At 30.3% G+C, this 23363-nt stretch overlaps 4 protein-coding genes across 4 annotated transcripts; 2 read left to right on the plus strand and 2 right to left on the minus strand.

Moving 5' to 3' along the window:
• Positions 1 to 157: 157 nt before the first annotated feature.
• LOC122402090 (phosphatidylglycerophosphatase and protein-tyrosine phosphatase 1) lies at positions 158 to 5984 on the minus strand. Its single transcript, XM_043404612.1, has 6 exons — positions 5952 to 5984; positions 5759 to 5824; positions 1023 to 1165; positions 752 to 832; positions 436 to 675; positions 158 to 349 (listed from the first exon to the last, which is right to left on the minus strand). Exons 2-6 carry the CDS (start codon positions 5802 to 5804, stop codon positions 218 to 220), a joined length of 642 nt encoding a protein of 213 aa, XP_043260547.1. The 5' UTR covers positions 5805 to 5824; positions 5952 to 5984; the 3' UTR covers positions 158 to 217.
• Positions 5985 to 8555: 2571 nt separating this feature from the next.
• LOC122402134 (ubiquitin-conjugating enzyme E2 T-like) lies at positions 8556 to 9663 on the plus strand (the record flags this gene model as incomplete). Its single annotated transcript, XM_043404699.1, has 2 exons — positions 8556 to 9011; positions 9200 to 9663. A coding segment is annotated over exon 2 (456 nt), but the record flags the coding sequence as incomplete, so codon positions are not given.
• A 7958-nt stretch (positions 9664 to 17621) lies between these two features.
• LOC122402107 (transmembrane protein 41B-like) lies at positions 17622 to 19635 on the plus strand. Its single transcript, XM_043404649.1, has 4 exons — positions 17622 to 17942; positions 18288 to 18399; positions 18462 to 18590; positions 18944 to 19635. The coding sequence occupies exons 1-4, from the start codon at positions 17909 to 17911 to the stop codon at positions 19449 to 19451; spliced, it is 783 nt and encodes a 260-aa protein (XP_043260584.1). The 5' UTR covers positions 17622 to 17908; the 3' UTR covers positions 19452 to 19635.
• A 112-nt stretch (positions 19636 to 19747) lies between these two features.
• LOC122402164 lies at positions 19748 to 23298 on the minus strand. The gene is made up of 5 exons (XM_043404757.1): positions 22762 to 23298; positions 21701 to 21962; positions 21410 to 21617; positions 20472 to 20601; positions 19748 to 20020 (listed from the first exon to the last, which is right to left on the minus strand). The coding sequence occupies exons 1-5, from the start codon at positions 23078 to 23080 to the stop codon at positions 19929 to 19931; spliced, it is 1011 nt and encodes a 336-aa protein (XP_043260692.1). The 5' UTR covers positions 23081 to 23298; the 3' UTR covers positions 19748 to 19928.
• Positions 23299 to 23363: the final 65 nt, after the last annotated feature.

Consider the following 23363-nt stretch of genomic DNA (forward strand, 5'->3'; position numbering starts at 1 on the left):
ATATTTATTAATTTAAAAATAAATTTTGTAAAAGTATGTTGTAATAATATTTGATTAGGTTTCTTGTATTCATTGATTTTTTTTATCTTATTGTGCAAATTAATATAGATTGAATACAATTTGCAAATAATAATTTCTTAAAATATCATTTCATTTATTTACTATTACAAAATAATGATATAATCTCGTCCCAATTATAGCAATTATTTTATTATTTCTATAACTTTGTATTTTCTACATTATTCTTGTAGAATAGTCTTAGAGCATCCCACTGTGCTGTATGCAGCAATATATGGGGTCTTTTTTTCTTCATGTATGCTACTGTTTCCTCTGGAGTCCATTGATTCTTCTATAAAATATATTATTTTTAATCGTATTAATGACTACATGAAAATTCATTAAAAAATATGATTTATATGTATTCCATTCTCTAACCATCATTAAATAACATCCAACTAATGTTGCACTACGTGTTCTTCCTGCTTTGCAATGTACATAAACACTACCAGTTTGGGAGTTGCATTTATCAGGGAAATTAGAATTATTTAATTCATTTGATGTTCTACAAAATTTATTGATAAAGTTTACACCACACTGTAATTTTTCTTGTGAAGGGGATTGAAAAATATCAGTTGTTGATAGTTGCAAAAATTCTACATTATTCATTCTCCATTCCTAAAAAATATACACACTATATTAAACAGTTTAAAATAGACATACTATTAAAAATTATATACTAATTATTTCATACCTTTTCAGTATTTGAAAATAATCGTAATTCATAGTCTTCATTCATTGAAATAACACCTTTGATATTTTCTTCACTTATTAACTAAAATTTTAAACAGTTCTTCTTAGATAATTAATATATATACTTCGCCATGTATATTATGACTATACTTTGCCAAATATAAATTAAAAAATATATTAAATCCAATATATGTTTAAATATCGTTACTATTAATTAAGATACAAACGGCAATAAATTTATAAATACATATTTACAACGCATAATTACATACCTGCTTGGTCATACTTCGAAACGGCAAAGCACCTAATACTACAACCTCGTCAATTCTGTTGTACCAATTTCTCGACGAAACTTTTTCCATTAATACATTATAAAGTAGCGAAGGATAAAATGTCAATCTGGCAAACATCGCTTCTACAATTATAGTTCATAAATAAATCTTGTAAATTTTTTTAACAATTTCAAAAATTACAAATTAAGTTCCAACACCTCAATTTGGTATAAAATTTTATTTTATTTCGTAACCATTTCATATACAGGGTGTCTTGTTTAAGTGAGTTCAGTAGAGTATCTCAGAAGGAATTGTAGTTATTAAAAAAATGTTCGTACCAAAGTTGTTTTGTAGGGCGGGCTATATCATGTAGTACTAATTGTTTTCATGTGGAGTCTAATTTTCTTAAATGGAATGCTATATTGTTTTTTTCAGAAAGTAACAGCAGGTACTGAGATAAATCCAAAGAGGTGTTATACGATATTATTTTAAATTCGATGAAGGTAAATTGTTGGCTTATGTTTACGTCCTGCATCAGTCGACGGCCAACAGCCAGCAGCGGCTGCTGAGCAGCGTTGGTTGCGTTCGTATCAAGTTACTGCAATTATGATATCATAAAGAGGAATTGAGGATTATTGTTAAACTGATTTATCGAACATGTGCGAATTAATGAAAGAAGCGCGTGAGAAATTATTTAATACGGACGAATTTTACGCTACATAGCAGCGGCTGCTGGCTGTCGGCCCCCGACTGATCCAGAACGTCAACGTAAGATACCGATTTACTTTTATCGAACTTAAAATAATGTCGTATAGCACCTCTTTGGTTTTGTTTCAGTGCCTGCTGTTACTTTTTGAAGAACAAGATATAGCATAGATTTCCTCCTCAACTTCACCCACAAGAAAACAATTAGTACTAAATGATGTAGCCCGTTCTACCAAACAATTTTTGAACAAATATTTTTTTAATAACTACAACTCCTTCCGAGATATCCTGTTGTACTCACTTAAACAAGACACCCTGTATATCTTTAAAAATATGTTTCAAATTTTATTTGCTAAAGTATTCGAAGAAAGAAATGAGTCTACTACTGTGGAAAGTAGTAATGCTAAGTAAAAGTAACAGTACTTATGATACATAGGGTGTTCGAAAATTCATTGACTTGGAGCATATACAGGGTGTTCGGCCCCTCTGGGAAAAATTTTAATGAGAGATTCTAGAGGCCAAAATAAGACGAAAATCAAGAATACCAATTTGTTGATGGAGGCTTCGTTAAAAAGTTATTAACGTTTAAAGTTCCGCTCGTACTGAATTTGTTTCTCGAAAATACGCAGGATTTCGGGGGTGTGTCTATTCACCAAAAATGATTGTAATTGACCCCTGCAGCAAAATATTTTTTTTAGAACGATTTGAAATTTTTTTTTCGTTGAAAAATTTAGGCACCTCTGTCGATTTTTCTTAAAAATTCGTTTTTGATATTTAGTAATTTTATTTGATGCCCTACAGAAAACTTGTCTAATACTTTTTTGTAGGTATCCATGAGCTCTACTTCAGAAAAAAATTTCAATGAAATATATTCACTATTGTAGGTGTGATGGAAGTGTGGGAATTGGATCATTTTTATGTGGTTTTCCTCATTTCACGAGGTCAAGGAACAACTTTTTCATTATTGTTAGAATTTCTATATATTCTACACCAAAATACGCGTTGTTTGCCGGTTGAAACATTAAAATCTTCCAATCCGTTCAGAAGTTATGTCATTTTAAAGATTCGCATGAAATTTCGGGGAACCATCATTTCTGGCCTCAAATTAGATTTTCGGTAAGGAATTTTTGTTTTCTTAAGTGTGTAGGATTTCAGGGTATGTCTATTCACCAAAAATGCTTGCAATTGACCCCTGTAATTAAATATAATTTTTTTAGTATGATTTGAAACTTTTTAATTTCGTTTAAAAATTTCAGTACCTACTCGAATTTTTTTCTCGAAAGTGGGTATAATTTTAGGGGTATGTTTATTCACCAAAAATGATTGTAATTTACCCCAGCAACCAAAAATAATTTTTTTAAATGATTCGAAATTTTTAAATTTAATTGTTTAATAACATTTTAACGAAGCGTTAATCAAGAAATTGATATTCTTGATTGACGTCTTATTTTGGCCTCTAGAATCTCCCATTAAAATTTTTCCCAGCGGTGACCGTGTATAAAATTCATTAGCTGAAGTAAAAAAGTGCTAATAAACAGGTTTAGAAATCAGTATTTTCCGAAGTGCAATCGAAAATGTTTGCCATTTCCGATATTTTAATCATTTAAAGGTGTCGATTAATAAAAATTTCAAAATTTATCTGTTTACTTAGCGAATACAATAAAGAGATATTTTTGTAAGTCAATAAAGTCTTTTTAATGTAATCTTGAAAGTCATTTGTTTTTATCATACGATTGTTGAAATGGCATTGTTCTGCGTGCGCATATTTCAAGAAACACACGTAAAAATGGACGGAAATAGTTTAAACATCTGTTTTAACAGAAAAAACATTTTTTTTATAACTCAAAGTTGTAGATTTCTAAATCTTTGAAACTAACATCTTTCGCTTTATTTTAATTAGAACTTACGAATAGCTACAGGACCATTAATTCTAAATCACCTTGTAGATTGTAGGACCATAATGGGACTTATAATGTTCGACTTTCTTAATGTATACAATAATTTTAATGTTTTATTTATCAAATTGATATTTTCGTATTTATTTAATTATTATGTGACAATAATATTTGCAACGTTTATAACTTTTTTAAATATGAAAAATGTTATTTAAAGTAAATAAAAATAAAACTTTAGTTAAGAGTATTTATTTTTTTTTTTTTCAAGAATTGTAACTGTAGTAAATTAAATTTATGCAACATGTTTACATTCCATGAAATATAGGAAATTAACGTTTAAAATTATACCATGAATTTTTAAAGATTCACTATATTATACATATATATTCATTATGTGTCCCTATTTTAATGCATTTTATTTGTAGAAGGTCAGATTCAATTTATTTTAAATGAAACATATGTCTTTGTGAAAACATGAACTTATACCTTTCGAAAATATAAGATAATTTAAATGCAATTATATTTAAAAACAGTAAAATTGATATCTATGTATTCACTTTCGTATTTGTATTTCATTTTGTATGATACATACACACGCGCGCGTATTTGCATGTATCTTTTTGTCCAATAATGTAGGATCTAACAGTCAACAAGTAATTTAAGATTGTTAAGTTAAGGTAATCAGTTTATATATATTTTTAGGACTATTTCTGTATTGTTCTTATAATTTTAATTATTATTTAATACTTGTTGAAATATATCTATATTTATCAGTCCATATTAATTGTACTTTAACATTTATAATACTTTTTGGAACATATAAGCTATATCCCTTCCTGTTTATGAACACAGTAAACATATTAATTACGTGTAATCCTTCTATGAATCAATATAATCAATATTAAAATTTTGTTTTTTAGATTTAATATAATTTCCTATTTTTGTACATCTATATATTAAACATATTACAGAAAAATAATTACATGATACCAAATATATTCTTCTAATTTACACATACTTGTATAATAATATAGAAATTTATATTAAAATATTGCAGTTCTCAAATTTACAATATTGTTTAACATAAACAACATATCAATGAAAGTATATTCATCTAATTATAATAAAATGTTAAATACTTTTATGTTTATATAGAATCTTTCTTTTGTGAAATTTGTTCTCTTGGTGATTTTAATATATCTACATCTAAACAATAGTGGCCTAACTCCCCTTTCCTAAATATGTTAACAAAATACTCTGCTGCATATCTTAAATCTGGTTTCATAATAATGCTTCCATCATAATTTTTCCTTTTTATAACTTTTTCCTGTTTTGCTGCAATATATGTAAGAATGTATAATATATTGTCATTTGGCTCTGTTAAGCCAAGTTTTTCCACATATTTAAATCGTTTATTTTTATTCAACCAAAACAATAAATAATCTGCAAGTATTTCTGGTCCTACTAAATGATCCTGCATACAACCAACTAATGCTAATTTTAGACCAGTGTACATATCTGGTATAATAGGAGCTAAAATCCCAGGTGTATCCAATACATAAATATTTGGATTTTCTGATATTTTTATACGCATTGATACAGATCGTGTAATACCAGCAACTCCACCAACAGCTGCTGCTTTACTTTTACGAAGGTTGTTACTTCTTAAACGATTAATTAACGAAGACTTCCCTACATTCGGAACACCAATAATCATTATGGCAAATGAACTTTCTTGTGCTCTGTTGTAACGATTTGATTGTTTAATTAACGTTTCTGCTAAAGGCAATAGTTGTTTAGCACCAGTACACATTTCATTTTTAAAATTAGTAAATAATACATTATGTATTCCTCTTCTTTCTAATTCTGCTATTATAGACTTTTTGAACTTCATGTCAGTTAAATCCATTTTGTTTAATACAAAAATATGAGGCTTAATTCCAATTAAAGTATTATTAAAATTAGCAAAATGTCCAGAAATTGGAATTCTTGCATCATGAACTTCAATTACACAATCTACGTTTTTCAATCCTTGCTGCATTTGTTTCAACCCCTTACTCATATGTCCAGGGAACCATCTCAATATATCTTTTTCCACTACTGGAAATATATCACGAAATTTAGGTATAACATTACCTCCTGAATTCGTCATTTTGAAGCGTTTTATAACCTTTACTGACATCGTTTGTTTTGAGATATTTTCTGTAATAATATTTTTCGTACGAATTATTTCAAATCAAACGGTGAATACTTATTTTATTAAAATTTGTATAATGTTGCAATAAGTAATTTTAATTTTTAAGCTAATAATTCATTATATTGTTTATACCTGCACAGTGATGCCAGAAAAGCACCGTCGGGTGCACACTCCACATGCCAGATACGCGTACGTGAGCTCGTGGAGTTTCGGAAAGTCGACAAAGGCAAACTGACGCATGCCCTCTTTCTCGATTCTCCGAAGCTGCCCGAAGTAATTTCGGACCGCTTCGTGGGAGTCGAGAGAGAAAGGCTCACATTTGTCTTCTCGCTCTTAACAACTGAAATCCGACCTCCCGTCAACGGCATACGATTTGGATTCTCGAGCCGAGATTCTCGACTGCCCAGGCATTTTTACTTTCCGACCTATGTAGGCGCACATAAGCAAAGTACCCATAATGAAAAAAAATGTTGTAAAATTTATTTTACGGAAATACACGTTTTAAGACCTCCTGATCATATTTTAATTATTGAAAAAAAAGAAATTTTTTTTTATTCCCATGTATGAGCACACATATGTATATTATTAATACGATTGAATATAAATAGCTGAATGAATTTAAATGAAACTTTACATTTAAGTTTTATGTTCTCATTTCAAAGGCGTGTGGACGGATTCAAATACGTGAACACTAATCGTAACGATGTAATTATATTATTTAATATTTACTAACTATTTAACATAAAGAACATAAAAGAAAGACATAAAACGTAAACGTAAAAGATCATAAACGTAAAACTGTGATTGCTCTCGACTAACGTTCGATACAGAGTGACGTTCCTGCAGTCAAAGTCGACCCTTCCTTATTCCTATCTTATAATAATGATCTAAACAAAACGCACGTTCGAGACGCAGTCTCTAAAACGTATTTCAGCTTAAACCTAAACACCTCACTCGATACCTACTCTAGCTTAGACTAAACACTCCTATCGACGCAAACGATAACGGTTCTCCTAGCCACGCATACACTCCTTACAGATTATACCTCTTGTTTCATAGTTGTTCCGATATATAGGCATAATGTATAAAAAATCTTTTAAATGTTTCATATAAATCTTAGGACGAATTAAATTTTATATAAAAAAAATTATATAAACTTTTTCTCTATCTTCTCTAGAAAAGAAAACATTAAATGAAATCTTATACATTACATGCTTACTTAAATCGCATTGAAAACGAATACCACAAATGTTTTAGAATAATGTGCAAAATGTGATTGCGATTTTCGCTAAGACAAATTGAAAACTCGTTTCTAACAAGGAAAAGTTGGAATGGTACCAGGTTTTGGGTTAGGTTTTACTTTGAGATATTATTAAAGTTATTACAGGTACTTATTTTCAGAAATAGAACTATGTTCACCAATAATCAGCGTGGCGTGAGTGATGAGGTCTTTGCCTGCAAGTTCCGAACTTCTTCTGCTCTGCTGGTTCGAACCCTGCTTGAACTTTTTTTTTTTATTTTTTCAATCATATTTTAATCGTACACTAAATATGACATTATATTTTTGTCTGACCTTCGAATATTTTTTTTTAAAGTTAAATTTAACCGATTACATTTAACATATGTTATTTTCAATGTACGAAGTACATGAATCTGGATGGTACTTTTCACAAAAACAGTCAAAACATAAAAATTTCAAGCACCACGTACATTTACTGAAAGTTTTGTTTTCACAGAAATTACAAAATTTTGTATTTAACTCTGATGGAAAGGCCGCTTCATTTACATTGATAAAATGTGAACGATTTTCGGATAGTCGTACCTTGTAGCTCGTACTTTTTACCTTATACTTCAGGTAAAATGGGATATAGCTGAGAAAAACAGTTTTATGACATTACCTGCTAACTTATGTTACTGTTCTACAATGAAACGCTATGTTTTGTACCTTTAAAAATATTCGACTATGTGCTTTTAAAATTTAAGATACAACCCATACTTTGTATTAAACTGGCAAACGGGATCACTTTTCCTTTGTTTCTAGTTAGTTCTATTTAGTTCGTCATAACAAATTGATACGGTTATCTCAAAACAATCGAGGAAAATCATTATTAATTAATTTCTGCAATTATTAATTCTACTGTTTTGTTTATGTTATAAAAGTAAGAACTCTTCTTATTGAAAAGTGCCACAACATGCACAATACTGGTAAAGAGTGGAATCTCATTTTAATTTATTAATTTTCAATCTTAAAGTATTTTGATTTTCAAAAATCGTATTAATAATGTACATATGTGTGCTCATACATGGGAATAAAAAAAAATTTCTTTTTTTTCAATAATTAAAATATGATCAGGAGGTCTTAAAACTTGTATTTCCGTAAAATAAATTTTACAACATTTTTTTTTCATTATGGGTACTTTGCTTATGTGCGCCTACATAGGTCGGAAAGTAAAAATGCCTGGGCAGTCGAGAATCTCGGCTCGAGAATCCAAATCGTATGCCGTTGACGGGAGGTCGGATTTCAGTTGTTAAGAGCGAGAAGACAAATATGAGCCTTTCTCTCTCGACTCCCACGAAGCGGTCCGAAATTACTTCGGGCAGCTTCGGAGAATCGAGAAAGAGGGCATGCGTCAGTTTGCCTTTGTCGACTTTCCGAAACTCCACGAGCTCACGTACGCGTATCTGGCATGTGCGAGTGTGCACCCGGCGGTGCTTTTCTGGCATCTCTGAAGCCAAGTAAGTCTAGGGAAATTCTCTTTTACCAATGCCGACGGAATCCCGACGTAACACAGGTATATAGAGATCAGTGGTTCAAGGTCTCCGAAATTAGGATACCGAACATCAAAGATTTCAACAAAAGTGTTGTCCTTGTATGTTACTCTATGCCTGCATGTAATTGGAGTTCAATGACTGGTGACTTTACTTTCAAATAGCCTAAATCTATTTAACCCACTGTACCCTAGGGTGTATTAAAGTTGCGCGAGAACATGTCATATGTATATATGGCGCTAGATTTCCAGTTAGCGGAATAACATTGAAATCGCTACACCCTACTGATATGTATTAGAATTGGCTGTGGTTTCGTGTAAACTGATTCATATTCAAATCGAAAGATTAAATTAAAAATAACAACTAAAACAACTGGAAGCAAAACAGTTGAAACAAAATCATATTTAAAACGAATTTAAACAGGTAAATGTTATAAATATAATATGAAGAAATTAAAAAAAAAGTTCAAGTTTGTTGATAAAGATAATTAAAACATCATTGCTGTTAATTATAAGTTTTTAAAGTTTCAACGTATGTGAAACAAATGTGGAGAAAGTATGACTATGATTATTGAAATTACTAATTAAAATAATAAAATTTTCTTATTAAAGGTAACATAATGCAAAGGTCCTCTAGATTAAAACGTGAACTTAAACAACTAGAATGTAATCCTACAGAAGGAATTTGTTGTTATACAAAGACAAATAATTTTGCAAGTCTTGTCGCAACAATTGTAGGACCAGGTGGAAGCCCGTACAATGGTGGCATTTTTGAACTAGAAATTGATGTACCTGAGAAGTATCCATTTGAACCTCCACGGATTACTTTTAAGACACCTGTTTATCATCCAAACATTGATAATAAAGGCCGTATTTGTATGGATTTATTAAACATGCCACCTAAAGGTAGTTGGAAGCCTACTATTGGTTTGAAAAATCTTTTGGATGCTATACAACATCTACTAGGAAATCCAAATCCTGATGATCCTCTAATGATAGATATAGCTCAAGAATATAAATTTAACAGACAAAAGTTTGAACAACAAGTAAAAATATATGTTGAAGAAACTAAAAATAAACTTTCATAATCAATTGTAAATATTTTGTTATATCTTTAAAATATATAAATATATTGATAACATACATATTTCAGATATACAAAACATTCTATATTGTTAACAACATAAAATATGATTTATAAAAAAATTGTGAGATTTAAAAAAAGATATGTCATGGTATAAATATTTTTATTCTAGAGACAAAAAAAATGTTGAGATAATTTAAATATTTATTGTATGAAAGATTAAAATTTACTTTCAGTATAATAGCTTTTATAGAATAATTACAATGCGATTGAATTAGCTACAAGTATATATTCAGAAGTTCATTTTGCTAAAACTCTTTATATGACTATTATGAATCTACTTTTGCACTATTTACATATCAGTATTCTTCACACATTGTTCAGTAAAATACAATATTGGTTTTTATACTCGAGCATATTTACAAAATAATAGTAATATATTTGAAATAAGTTTTTACATCTTTTTTTTACGTAACTTGAGAAAATATTACTAAAAATAATCTTGAAACTAGATAATGATTAATGTAAATGCAGAAATCCAACTAACTTTTTAATGTAATTAATATGTATACATAGAATCTGATTCCGATTACTGTTTAATTTTTAAGACAGTTTAGTTTAATATCACGTACTTCGAAGAAATTTTTTATGGATTTCCAGATTACATTTTAACTATTGTGAAAAGCCATTTTTTTTACTTTTCTTATATATGAGATTTTGTTTTTTAGTTATTCCGATAGATAGGTGTTATTTATAAAAAAATGTTTGAAATGTTTTGTATAAATCTTGGGAAGAATTAAATTTTATACAAAAAGAAAAAATTAAATGAAGTCTTATACATTGCATACCTTTCTAAATCCCATTAAAAACATATGTCATAAATGTTTTAGAATAATATCCTGCAAAATATTATTCATCAATTTAATTTATTTACAAAACGCACTATCAAGATTTCGAGGCACTTTATTATTTAATAGAGTTAGAAATGTGTAAAAGATTCCTTATATTTACATTAATAAAGAATCAAAATCATAGTACGTATTTTCCATGCTTTTTAAAAATTATTCATAATTTTTTTTTAATTATGGTACTTTGATTATACAGGGTGTTCGGCCACCCCTGGGAAAAATTTCGATGGGAGATTCTAGAGGCCAAAATAAGACGAAAATCAAGAATATCAATTTATTGATTGAGACTTCGTTAAAAAGTTATTACGAAATTAAATTAAAAAATTTCAAATCATTCAGAAAAAATTATTTTTGGTTGCGAGGCTCAATTATAATCATTTTTGGTGAATACACATACCCCTGAATTTCTACCCACTTTTAAGGAAAAAATTCGAGTAGGAACTGAAATTTTTAAACGAAATTTAAAAATTTCAAATCATTCTGGAGAAATAATTTTCGGCGGCAGGGGTCAATTACAATCATTTTTTATGAATAGATATACCCCCGATATCTTGCACATTTTCGAGAAAAAAAGTCCAGTACGAGCGGAACTTTAAACGTTAACTTTTAACGAAGCCTCCATCAACAAATTTGTATTCTTGATTTTCGTCTTATTTTGGCTTTTAGAATCTCCCATTAAAATTTTTCCTAGGGGTGGCCAAATACCCTGTATGTGCCTGTATAGGTCGGAAAGTAATGATGTCTGGGCAGTTGAGATTCGAAGTTATTTGCCGTTGACGCGAAATCGGATTTCAATTGTATAGAGAGTGAGATGAAAAATTCACATTTCTCTTTTTTTTCGACTCCCTCGAGATAGTGCGAAGTGCATCCGCGCTCACTTCGGGCAGCTTCGGAAAATCGAGAAAGAAGACGAGTGTCAGTGTCAGTTTGTTTTTCCCAAAACTCTACGAGCTCACGTATACGTGATCTGACGTAGTGTGTGAAAGTGGAAATAGGACTACTCTTAGAGGAGTTCTCGGCAGTGTGGCCAGATCGGGCATAATTGAGTGCATCGAAATCGACAACAGTGACGACGAACTTCCTTAGCGTCTAACGGAATGGTGGGGATAACAGGCATACACTACCGCACGAGCCACGTGTACGTGAGCTCGGCACTTCGCACAACTTCGGCAAATCGATAAAGAACGCTAGTGTGAGCCTTTCCTTCTTGCTCTTGTAAAAGACAAAACAACTGAAATACGACCTCGCGATAAGCGGCATACGATTCCAAGCCTCGACTGCCCCAGCATTTTTACTTTCCGACCTATATGTAAGGTATAAGGAAATTTATAAAGTATCATAATTGAAAAAAAATTTCGAAATTTTTTTTTAGCGGAAATACACGTTTTAGGACCCCCTGATCATATTGTGACTATTGAAAAAAAGACATTTTTTTTGTTCCTCAACGACTAACAATAAGTGAATTGCAATAACGAAAAAAAAATTTCGAAATTTTTTTTTAGCGGAAATACACGTTTTGGACCCCCCTGATCATATTGTGACTATTGAAAAAAAACGATATTTTTTTTTGTTCCTATGCTATTAACATGAATGCATTAAAAGACTAAGTGAATTTCAATAACGAAAAAAATATTTCGAAATTTTTTTTTAGCGAAAATACACGTTTTAGGACCCCCTCATCATATTGTGACTACTACAAAAAAACATATTTTTTTTTGTTCCTATGCTATTGACATGATTGCGTCTAAACGGCTGAATGAATTTCAATGAAACTTAACATTTAAGTTTTATGTTCTCGTTTTAAGGTCTCATTATATTTTAAGCGTGATCAGCTCCCATATAATGATGATTATACGTTTTTAGTTTTATAATTATTTCGATACATACACATCATTTGTAACAAATTTTTAAAGCGATTTATATAAATCTTAAGAAGGATTAAGATCAAATATATTTTTCTCCTATCTTTCCTAGACAGGAAAAATTAAACGAAATCTTATGCCTTGCATACCTACCTAAACCACATAAAAAACGTATTCCACAAATATTTTAGAATAATGTTGTTCAAAGCAGTCTTACTCGTAAAGGGTTAATTAAGGGTTAATTAAAATGAAAAACCACTCTCAGCCAGTACCGTGCACGCTACAGAAATAGATTACTACTGACTTTTCCCACTATGTTTTTTAATAACCGTATCAAATTGTTACACACAATCAAATGTTATATATTTGACTTAACTTTACATAACAAAATAATTGTAACGATAGGTAAAAGAATAACGTGCACGCTACCGTTCAATGGAAACCACGGGAAGGTGGTGGTCACTTCCATCAGGAGGGAAATGTAAAAAATTGTTGTTTCTTTCTAACATTATCACATGCCGTATATTAAAATGTTTTTATTAATGTAATGAAATTACAATATAATGAAAAACTAACTCGTGAATGCATTAATTTTTATTAATATACACACGAGCCATAAAAATGGAAAAAAGATATAATTGTTTACATTTCCAAAGGATGGGATGTCGGGATAGGACGTTTGCGATTAAGCTGGCACGTTATGTCGTGCATTGTTGCTCTTACGGTACCGTGACGTAAGTGTAACAAGGCGCGACATTCTACGTCATAGCCACACTATCTACAGCAAGCAATTTCACTAACTAAAAATATACGGCAAAATATAAGCAAATAAATTAAGAAAAAAAATGATAGTTAGAGCAAGCAGAATAGTATTTACAGCAAGCGAAATACGTAAAAAAAGTAACAACGCGAGACAAATTGAACGACTATTTACATATTAGCGATGTCCAAAAAAAAATATTTTGGACATCACTAACAAGACTGCGGTTGCAGTGTAAGCGCTATCGCGTAACGTTATGGCACATACATGCATCACACCTTGTTGCGCCTACGTCACGGTACCGTTGACGTAACAAGACCAGTCTATCGCGACGTCGCATGAAAACGTTTATACTGTCATTGCAGCCTAATAGTACGAATTTACTAAAGAGCTTTTCTCTGGAGAGAAAAATCTCTCTAGAGAAAAGCTCTGTAGTAAATCGGTACCTTAATTTTCGTCATATGACGTAGCGGGAAAATTCTCAAAGTTATTGTCATATGTTGCGTTTAATCTTAAATTACACTTTTGCTTCTTAGCAAATCTATGATATAAATTTTTGGAATACAATAGAGCTAGATGATCGTCATCTACCTCCATGGGTTGAGAGTTTTCCCTCTGCGCCTTTAACGAAGATTTCACAACGCAAATAGAGTTGACGCTGGCCGAAGAAAGTTTATTCCGTTTCTTTGTTTTTATGTCAGGTAACATGGAAAACAATCTTTCTGCATCGGCATTGGAATTTGGAAGTGATCTAATTGTATTTACTAATTTCATCAATTCAGGAAATTTAATTTTATAGTCCAAATTTCGCGTTAATAAAATTGTTTTCCAGAAACCATCGAATTTCATCTCGATAAGCGTCTGTCTACCTTTCGTTGTAAATTCCAAAGGCAATACTGACCATTCTGTTTGCAGTCCTTCTTCGTCGAAACCGCCGAATTTCTTAGCGATTAAGAGAACATTTCTGAAGGAAATGTCTCTATTTGTATCATTTAATATAAAAGTTGGTTCAAAAACATACAACATGCTAAGAAATTCGTCATCGATTGGCAATCGATGACGAATTTCGTTTGCAGCTGTAATATAAAACATTAAACAATTTTTCCTTACGGTTTCTACGATGTCGGACTTGCCTTCTGCATTCAGTTGATGCAGAAAATTAAGACACTCTGTTCCTAAATTTATACTATCAAATGGAAGTTGATTTTCGACTACAGAAAAATTCATCATTCTTACTAAATCCATGTGTTTCAAAAGCTGCGGTTTCAGAAAATTGCGTAATATATCGCATAAAAGTTCTGCCGCAGTCTTTTGAAGCAAATGAATTCTTGTCTCTTGAGTTTGAACGAAAATGTTAAATTTATAAAAAAACTCAAGAGCGTAATTTAGAAAATAAAGATATGCTTTGGCCTCTGGATTTTGCATCGAGATTAACAGACGTTCCCCGGACTCTGATTTCTCGCTTATTGTCAATTCTTGCAAAAAAAGCAATACAGAGTCCCAATTCTCTAAAAGTGTAACTACGGATGTATAATGCGATAACCATCGCGTAGAACACAATTTTAAAATTTTTCTGTCGGTTGTTTGAAAACATTGCTGAAATTCGCGGAATATAGCCGAACGTTTGGGACTACTGTATATGAAAGTTGCTACTTTTCGTAACAACTCCTCGCATATGTCTGGAATGGTATTGCACGCTTCGCGCACTACCATTGCAGACAGATGACACGGACAGCTGACAGTCAAAAATTTGTCCCTGCATTTTGTTGCAAGCTTTGTCATAAAGGACGAGTGTCGCCCTGTCATGACAGCAGCGTTGTCACATGACAACGCGACAATATTTTCGAACGGAATTTCTCTTTCTATCATGGCATTTTCGAATGTTTTAAATAAATTATCTGCGTCACAATTTCTGGCATCAAGATGTAATAATTCTACCAATTCCGTTCGAACATCCAAAGTCTCGGGTGCAACATAACGAACAAGAAACGTCATCCATTTCTCGTTGGTCGAGTCGGATGTTTCGTCAATATAAATAGAAAATTTAGTGTTTTGTAAAACACTAGAAATACGTTTTGTTTCTGAAGGATACAAAACGTTTGATATAATATTTGAACACTTTGTTCGACCGAACGACATATGTTTCAAGACATCAGGATCTTGCCCAATGTCTTTGAAAACTTCAAGAATCGTCTCTGCGGCTCGATACGGAATATTTTTTTCGGCTATTAATTTGGCAAATTTGATTTCCGCGGATTTTATCCTTTCATCCAACGACAGAGGCGATTCTTCGGATTGCGTCGTAAAATTATTATTCAAATTGTCTGCGTTATTGTTACTCTTTTTATAATTCCCAATGTGACACTGAGAATCTGCATGATTATAAATCGTCGATAATCGACATGAAAATTGATTGTTGCAAACCGAACGGAACCACGAATAAGGGTCGCCGTCGACTTTATGCAACCATGGCTTGAAATAATCATTCTCAAGCCATTGAGGCATAAAAGTCCTTTTAGAAGTACTATTCTTTTTATGACACCCAGATTCTCCGTGTCTATACACGTTTGAGGAACCGCAAGAATAAGACTTATTGCATACAGTACAATAAAAACGACTTCTATCATGGGGTACTGCACGTATCCATGATTTAAACCTATGATCATTTATCCATGAAGATAAAAAACCGCGCTTACACTTATTCTTCAATTTCACAACCGTTTCCGTGATATAAAAGCAGAAAAGCGAAAGAACAGAAAATTACAGAAATTACGCGAAAGCTTTTTTTCAATTTAAATATCTCAGAATGACCTACGGCACGTACCTTTAAATTTGTCCTGATGTTCGTCCTCGTCGACCGAATTCAACTGACTCAAGAGAAACAGCAGTGGCTCGAGCACGTGGCGATAGTGTTTTGTTTATACTGCTCGCGCATCGATGGGCCGTTGAAATGCCCGGACGAAGAAAGGACGTAGATATATATAGCACAGTTCCCATAGGTTTTTAAAAGGCAATAATTAGAAATAAAGTTCTATTGAATGAATAGCAGTATATAGACGTCAATTTAATATATTTCATTTTGCAGAAATGAATTTAGAGGGGAATCAAAAAAAAAGGAAAGAAGAATATAGACGTTCTAATATATGCCATGTGATAATGTTACAAAGAAATAACAATTTTTTACATTTCCCTCCTGATGGAAGTGACCACCACCTTCCCGTGGTTTCCATTGAACGGTAGCGTGCACGTTATTCTTTTACCTATCGTTACAATTATTTTGTTATGTAAAGTTAAGTCAAATATATAACATTTGATTGTGTGTAACAATTTGATACGGTTATTAAAAAACATAGTGGGAAAAGTCAGTAGTAATCTATTTCTGTAGCGTGCACGGTACTGGCTAAGAGTGGTTTTTCATTTTAATTAACCCTTAATTAACCCTTTACGAGTAAGACTGCTTTGAACAACATTATTCTAAAATATTTGTGGAATACGTTTTTTATGTGGTTTAGGTAGGTATGCAAGGCATAAGATTTCGTTTAATTTTTCCTGTCTAGGAAAGATAGGAGAAAAATATATTTGATCTTAATCCTTCTTAAGATTTATATAAATCGCTTTAAAAATTTGTTACAAATGATGTGTATGTATCGAAATAATTATAAAACTAAAAACGTATAATCATCATTATATGGGAGCTGATCACGCTTAAAATATAATGAGACCTTAAAACGAGAACATAAAACTTAAATGTTAAGTTTCATTGAAATTCATTCAGCCGTTTAGACGCAATCATGTCAATAGCATAGGAACAAAAAAAAATATGTTTTTTTGTAGTAGTCACAATATGATGAGGGGGTCCTAAAACGTGTATTTCCGCTAAAAAAAAATTTCGAAATATTTTTTTCGTTATTGAAATTCACTTAGTCGTTTAATGCATTCATGTTAATAGCATAGGAACAAAAAAAAATATCGTTTTTTTCAATAGTCACAATATGATCAGGGGGTCCTAAAACGTGTATTTCCGCTAAAAAAAATTTCATAATTTTTTTTCATTATAATACTTTATAAATTTCCTTATACCTTACATATAGGTCGGAAAGTAAAAATGCTGGGGCAGTCGAGGCTTGGAATCGTATGCCGCTTATCGCGAGGTCGTATTTCAGTTGTTTTGTCTTTTACAAGAGCAAGAAGGAAAGGCTCACACTAGCGTTCTTTATCGATTTGCCGAAGTTGTGCGAAGTGCCGAGCTCACGTACACGTGGCTCGTGCGGTAGTGTATGCCTGCTATCCCCACCATTCCGTTAGACGCTAAGGAAGTTCGTCGTCACTGTTGTCGATTTCGATGCACTCAATTATGCCCGATCTGGCCACACTGGTTCTCGGGACTTCTCGGGTCTGGTAAATCTGGTAATACTGCGTAGCGAGCCATCAGGCATCGGGTCCCCACCAGTGCACCCGGTGTGCAATCTGGTAACACTGGTTTGCACTGGTCTAATCTTTTATACCGCGACACCCAATAAGGAATGTATAAAATCATGTACAGAGTTGTTCGTGTTACAATTATTAAATATTAAATGTAATTAGGATCGAGCATATACTATTAAATTTGAGGAAACTGTACGAAAAAGTAAACGTTTTTTTCTACTCCCGCGCCATCTTGAATTTCTGGGAATTTGACTCATAGTAGAACAGTGTCAGTATACAGATATGAAAACGGAAAGTAGAGTAAGGCAAAATGATGGTGAGAAAACTATTGTAGAATATATTTTTCTGACAGTAATCTTCGATTTTTTGAAGTAATATTGTGCTTATTATTTTCTATTAAAACGAATTTTAAAATTTAATCGATTGTTAAGTGAATATTAAAAATGAAAATAATAAATGTAGCGAACGTTGTCATTTTCATTATTAATCAAATTTAAAATTTGCATACTCATAAATAAATAATATTTATCTCCTATTTCAAATTCTAACCTATTTCAATTGAAAACATTATCTAAAGCAAACGAAACGTCTTACATTTTTTTAATTTTAATACTATCAAATGTTTACTAATACTTTAACAAACATTTAAACATATTTTCAGATTCCTTGAAACAAGCATCAACTAAGCAAGCTATTCTAACAGTTGCAGTGATCTTTATTACTTCATTATCGGCAATGTTTTATGTGTATACTAGTTTTCCAGAACTTGCAGAGTAAGAAAAAATGAACACATTCCATTAATAGAAACATATAAATTTGCTATTTATTCTTTCAGAAATGAAAGACAACACTTGAAGTTACCATTACATATTGAAGATGCTAAAAACCTGGGTAAACTGTTAAGTCGTTATAAAGACCTCTATTATTTCCAAGTACTAGCTGGATTATTTATTACATATATTTTGTATCCTTAAATATTTCGTTTAATATCTTTAACCCTTTTGCTGTGGATAGTGTACATATAGATATGTTATCAAATAATAGCCTTATACCCAAGATTTTTATTTGTAAGTCTACAAAGACTTAAGGAGACAAAGTAATTTAAAGAAACTGAGCATGTTTGTCGCATAAGGAGTATATTTTTGATTAAAATATGCCACAGTGGAAGAGTTAATATGAAATGCTATAGATTTAGTTTTTGTTAAAATTGGAATAATTCAAAATTTATTAGAATGCATTTCGTAGTTGAACATTAAGTTATAGTTGTTTATAAGTGTAATTTATAAAATAATCTAAAATTCCTTAACATGAATTCAGCTTACAAACTTTTGCTATTCCAGGTTCCATTTTCCTCTCAATCCTGTCTGGCTTTCTTTTTCCATTTCCTTTAGCTTTATTTCTAGTATGTACCAGCAGTGCAGTAGGAGCATCACTTTGTTACTTTCTGTCATCGCTTCTGGGGCGTAAACTACTTTTTAGATACTTCCCAGAAAAAGCACAAGAATGGATGCAAACAGTAAAAAAACACAAACACCACCTTTTTAATTATATGTTGTTTCTTCGGATAACTCCACTACTACCAAATTGGTTCATCAATCTAGCTAGTCCCGTAATTGGAGTACCTCTTGCACCTTTTGCTATAGGCACATTTTTTGGAGTTGCTCCCCCATCTTTTGTTGCAATACAAGCAGGTCAGACGCTGCAAAATTTAACTTCTTCTAGTGACGCATGGTCTTGGAACAGTATTCTAATTTTGTGCGTGTTTGCAGTGCTATCATTAGTACCTGTTTTATTTAAGCAAAAACTACAACAAAAGTTAGATTAAATTTTAGGGAAAAATTGAATAAAATTTTATTTATTCAAAAAATGCACTTATTTGTGTTAAGTGTTTAGGAAGCTAAAGATATAACAAAAATATTTAAGATTAATTTAGTTGCAATTCAATCGTTAATGTTGAATCAATTTCAATATAATAAAAATTGTTATTAATCAAACAGTAAAAAACATTCCTTGAGCAAAAATGAAGGATTTTTTAAAAACATTTACTTAAAAATTAATAAAAAGAAAACGTTAAAAATGTTAATTCTGTAGATTTTTTCAATCTTTTCAGATTTATTTTAATCAATTCTTCATATAAACTTTCTTATATTTCTATTGTAACAATTTATTGAATTTATCAACAAAACTTTAGATTTATAAAATCTTGACAAACTGAATTTGAATTGCTGTTATATATGTTTTAATGCGCAATTAACTTCTATTTTCAAAGAAAATAATAATTTAAATAACGTTGCAAAGTAATTTAGCAAAATGAAGTCATGTAATTTATGGAAACATTAGTTGTATTTATAGCTGAAAGGCTGATTGGTCGCCAGTACCACCAATTGTACCACACTGAAACAAAAATGTAATTTAAATAATTAATTGTCTTAAGAATATTAAATAGCACGCAATTAATTACAGCAAAAAATAACTTAAATTAAATATAAATAAAATGTTTGTTAAAAATATACAACATCAAGAATAAAGATAGATTGACATCATGAACTTGAAATTAATTTACTTATTTAGCCCTTTAACGTACGATTTGTTTTTTAGTCTTCTGATAAAAAAAATGATCAATTTTCATCATTATGAAATTATAATCTAAGGTTAATATAATAAGTTTCATTTTCAACAACATAGAAAGAATAATTATTATAATAAAAAGGTAAGATTAAAATGAAATGTAAAGATAAGATTTTACTTTTATAAATTAATAAAAAATGAGTCATACAAAATATATTCATGCATATTACCAGCATGTACATTCAGGGGCTAATTAACTGTAAATTAGGGTACATACAAGTTTTTCCAGTGGATAGTAATACTGTGAAGGGTTTACAGGATTCAGTACATTCTGGACTTGATATCATTTTGATCAATCTGGCACCAGTCGTACATCTTATCACTACATTACTGCACTCGGGATTTGGCTGTCATTTAATAAAATACAATTTATTAATTATAAAAATAGTTTAAAGTTTAGGATTTATATAATTTTAATAGTTATAAACTAAAATAACTATAATGAATTATAAGTTACATGATAAAGATTTCAAATACCATTAGTAACAATGAAACTATTTGTTAAAGAATATTGTTGATAATCTGAGTAACTAGTACAATAATATTGATTCCATGTATCTAACAAAAAGAATTCTCTGAATGTGTCATTCACTTTTTAATTAGGGCTTTGTGCAGCGTCAGAGCTACAAATACTGTTATTATTAATACATATATGATTTTTGAGAGTAGAAAATTATTAGTGTACAAGACTAATGTTAAAATTTTTGTATGCTTTGTTTCTTGAAGATTTAGTTTAACTAAGCTGAGCACATAATACGACCAATAAGGTATTTGTTTGTTGAACCTGTGTTCTTTCAATACAGATTAAAACCTGCTGAAATTTCTTCCTGAATGATTTTTCAGTTTTTTTTTTAATTTTTATTACATATTTTTAAGTATGTAATGCCTACATTCAAAATAACTTAATAGCTATTGTACATTCTCATCAAATTATTTACTCTTTGGAAGATGAAAAATGCCAAAACATTAAATGTTTCTTATACTATTAACCAACTACACTTACAACTACATATATATATCATTAGCTCCAGTATCTGAAAACTCATAATTTTATAAAACTTTATTAAAAAGTTAGCGTTGCGCCAGAGGATTTTCTTTGTAAATACCAAATAATATTTTTTAACTTATGAAAATATCTAAGAAGTAATCTCTTACCAGAGTATAAGGCGGAGAATTTTGTTCATCAAAGAAAATAAATTTTTCCATACTTTGTTCCCACCAAATTGGAGTACTTTCAGGCTTTGGAAATAATTTTCTCAAAATTCTCCCTGCTGTCATGCGATTAATTCTCCACGTGATATGATTATCTAAGTTCTTCGAAGGATTTAAATCCATTTTACTTTCCATTATACTGTGAACATTTCTGAAACAATTTGTTCAGGATTCAAAAAACAATATATTTATTTTATTTTAAATAATCTTCTCGTTTCAATTTTTGTGTACTACCTGTAGGTCAAGTTATTAGAAAATACTTTCCTAGCATCTTTTTCAAATACTTTTAAATTTTGCCAAAATAATTGTCGTACATTTTCCATACGAATTTCTGATAGATTTTCTGTTTTTGTATATGGAATTCCAGGATTAAAGGATCTAGATATATGATGACCAGTTAAATCGGGTACAAAGTGTACAACACTACAGGGCCAACAATCAATATCATTTACATAGAAATATGGATTTTCCAATATACACCATTCATCATAAAATTCTACAAAAATATGAATATAAAAATAAATATGAAAATTAGAATTGATTTTCTCTTATAAATTATAAAGACTCATGTAGTGTGCTTTCTTTGATACTAAGAATCTACTAACAAATTCTGAATGAGATGTATTAATTTTTGCCCTTAGAACTCAGTTATACTTCATTAAATAAAAATAGAAAATTATTAATATTAAACTAAAGAGAAATAAAAAAAAAATTCGAAAAAACACACAGTTCATGATGTAGTGTATAAAATTATATTTTAATATTAATCCACTATTTTGTAGTGGATGTTTTAACTAAATGTAGAACAATCTTTGAAAAATATCTCTTAAAATATTTACATAACTTAATAATTAATATTTATCAATGTTAACACATTCGCGGATAGTACAAATTTTAATGAGCTACAAAAATGAACAGGTGATTTATTCTTTAACCATTACATTAAAGTGCATAATAATTTGAAAAAATAAAAACTATATAGATTTGAATGCATAATAATGTGGCTTATAAATATGAATGTTAATGGCATTCGTATCATTTAGCATTACAATGAAAATTTATGCTATAGCATTCACGTCCGCGAACGTGTTAATAATTTTTATTAATATTTTATTCTATATTTATAGACAGTTTTGTGTTTTGAAAGAAGGTTAAAACAAATTATGTTCTAATTAAATTACAAAATATTATATTAAATTATTTATCAAACAATCTATGCATTCTATGTAAATTGATGGTTATTAAAATTTATTATTAATATCATTATTTTAAAATAATTTATAATTTGATCGTACCAGATAAAGAAGGATAATATTGAATTATTGGCATGGCTATTTTTCTAAGCAATTTCAAAGATGGATAAATAGAATTTTGCAAATTTCTCATTATCATAACTGCTAAGAATCTCGAATCAAAAGATAGGAAACATATAATAGTCATAAACGAAATTAAAATCATGATTTTTAAACAAGATATACATTTTTTTTCTTTTTTTTTGAGAATACGAAAGGAGGTTTGTAAAGTTGTATCAATTTCAGACTCTGAAATATCATTTTCACGTGCATACTGGCGAATCTCTTCTAGTTTGATTTTATACAATTCTAAATTAACCATTTTTCGAAAACAAAATAAAATTAATAAGAAGTCAGTTTTCAATTGTAATTTTATTTACAGCCATATAGAATATGTGTACGTGTATATGCAAAAACTGATTATATGTTTCAAAATATTTATGTAAATTTCTGACTATTGTAGTAATAATAAATGACAAATCCACAAACTGCTGACAATTCGACAATTAGGGTTCCCAAGCAGCTCAATTGTACATTTACTGCGTTAAGTTGGTCGAACTTCAACCGTTGAAGTCACTGATCTCTATATTACATAGATGATAGAT

The sequence above is a fragment of the Colletes gigas genome, unplaced genomic scaffold (genome assembly GCF_013123115.1).
Source record: "Colletes gigas isolate AHSC1104 unplaced genomic scaffold, ASM1312311v1 Colletes_gigas_Sc00033, whole genome shotgun sequence".
NCBI lineage: Eukaryota > Metazoa > Arthropoda > Insecta > Hymenoptera > Colletidae > Colletes > Colletes gigas.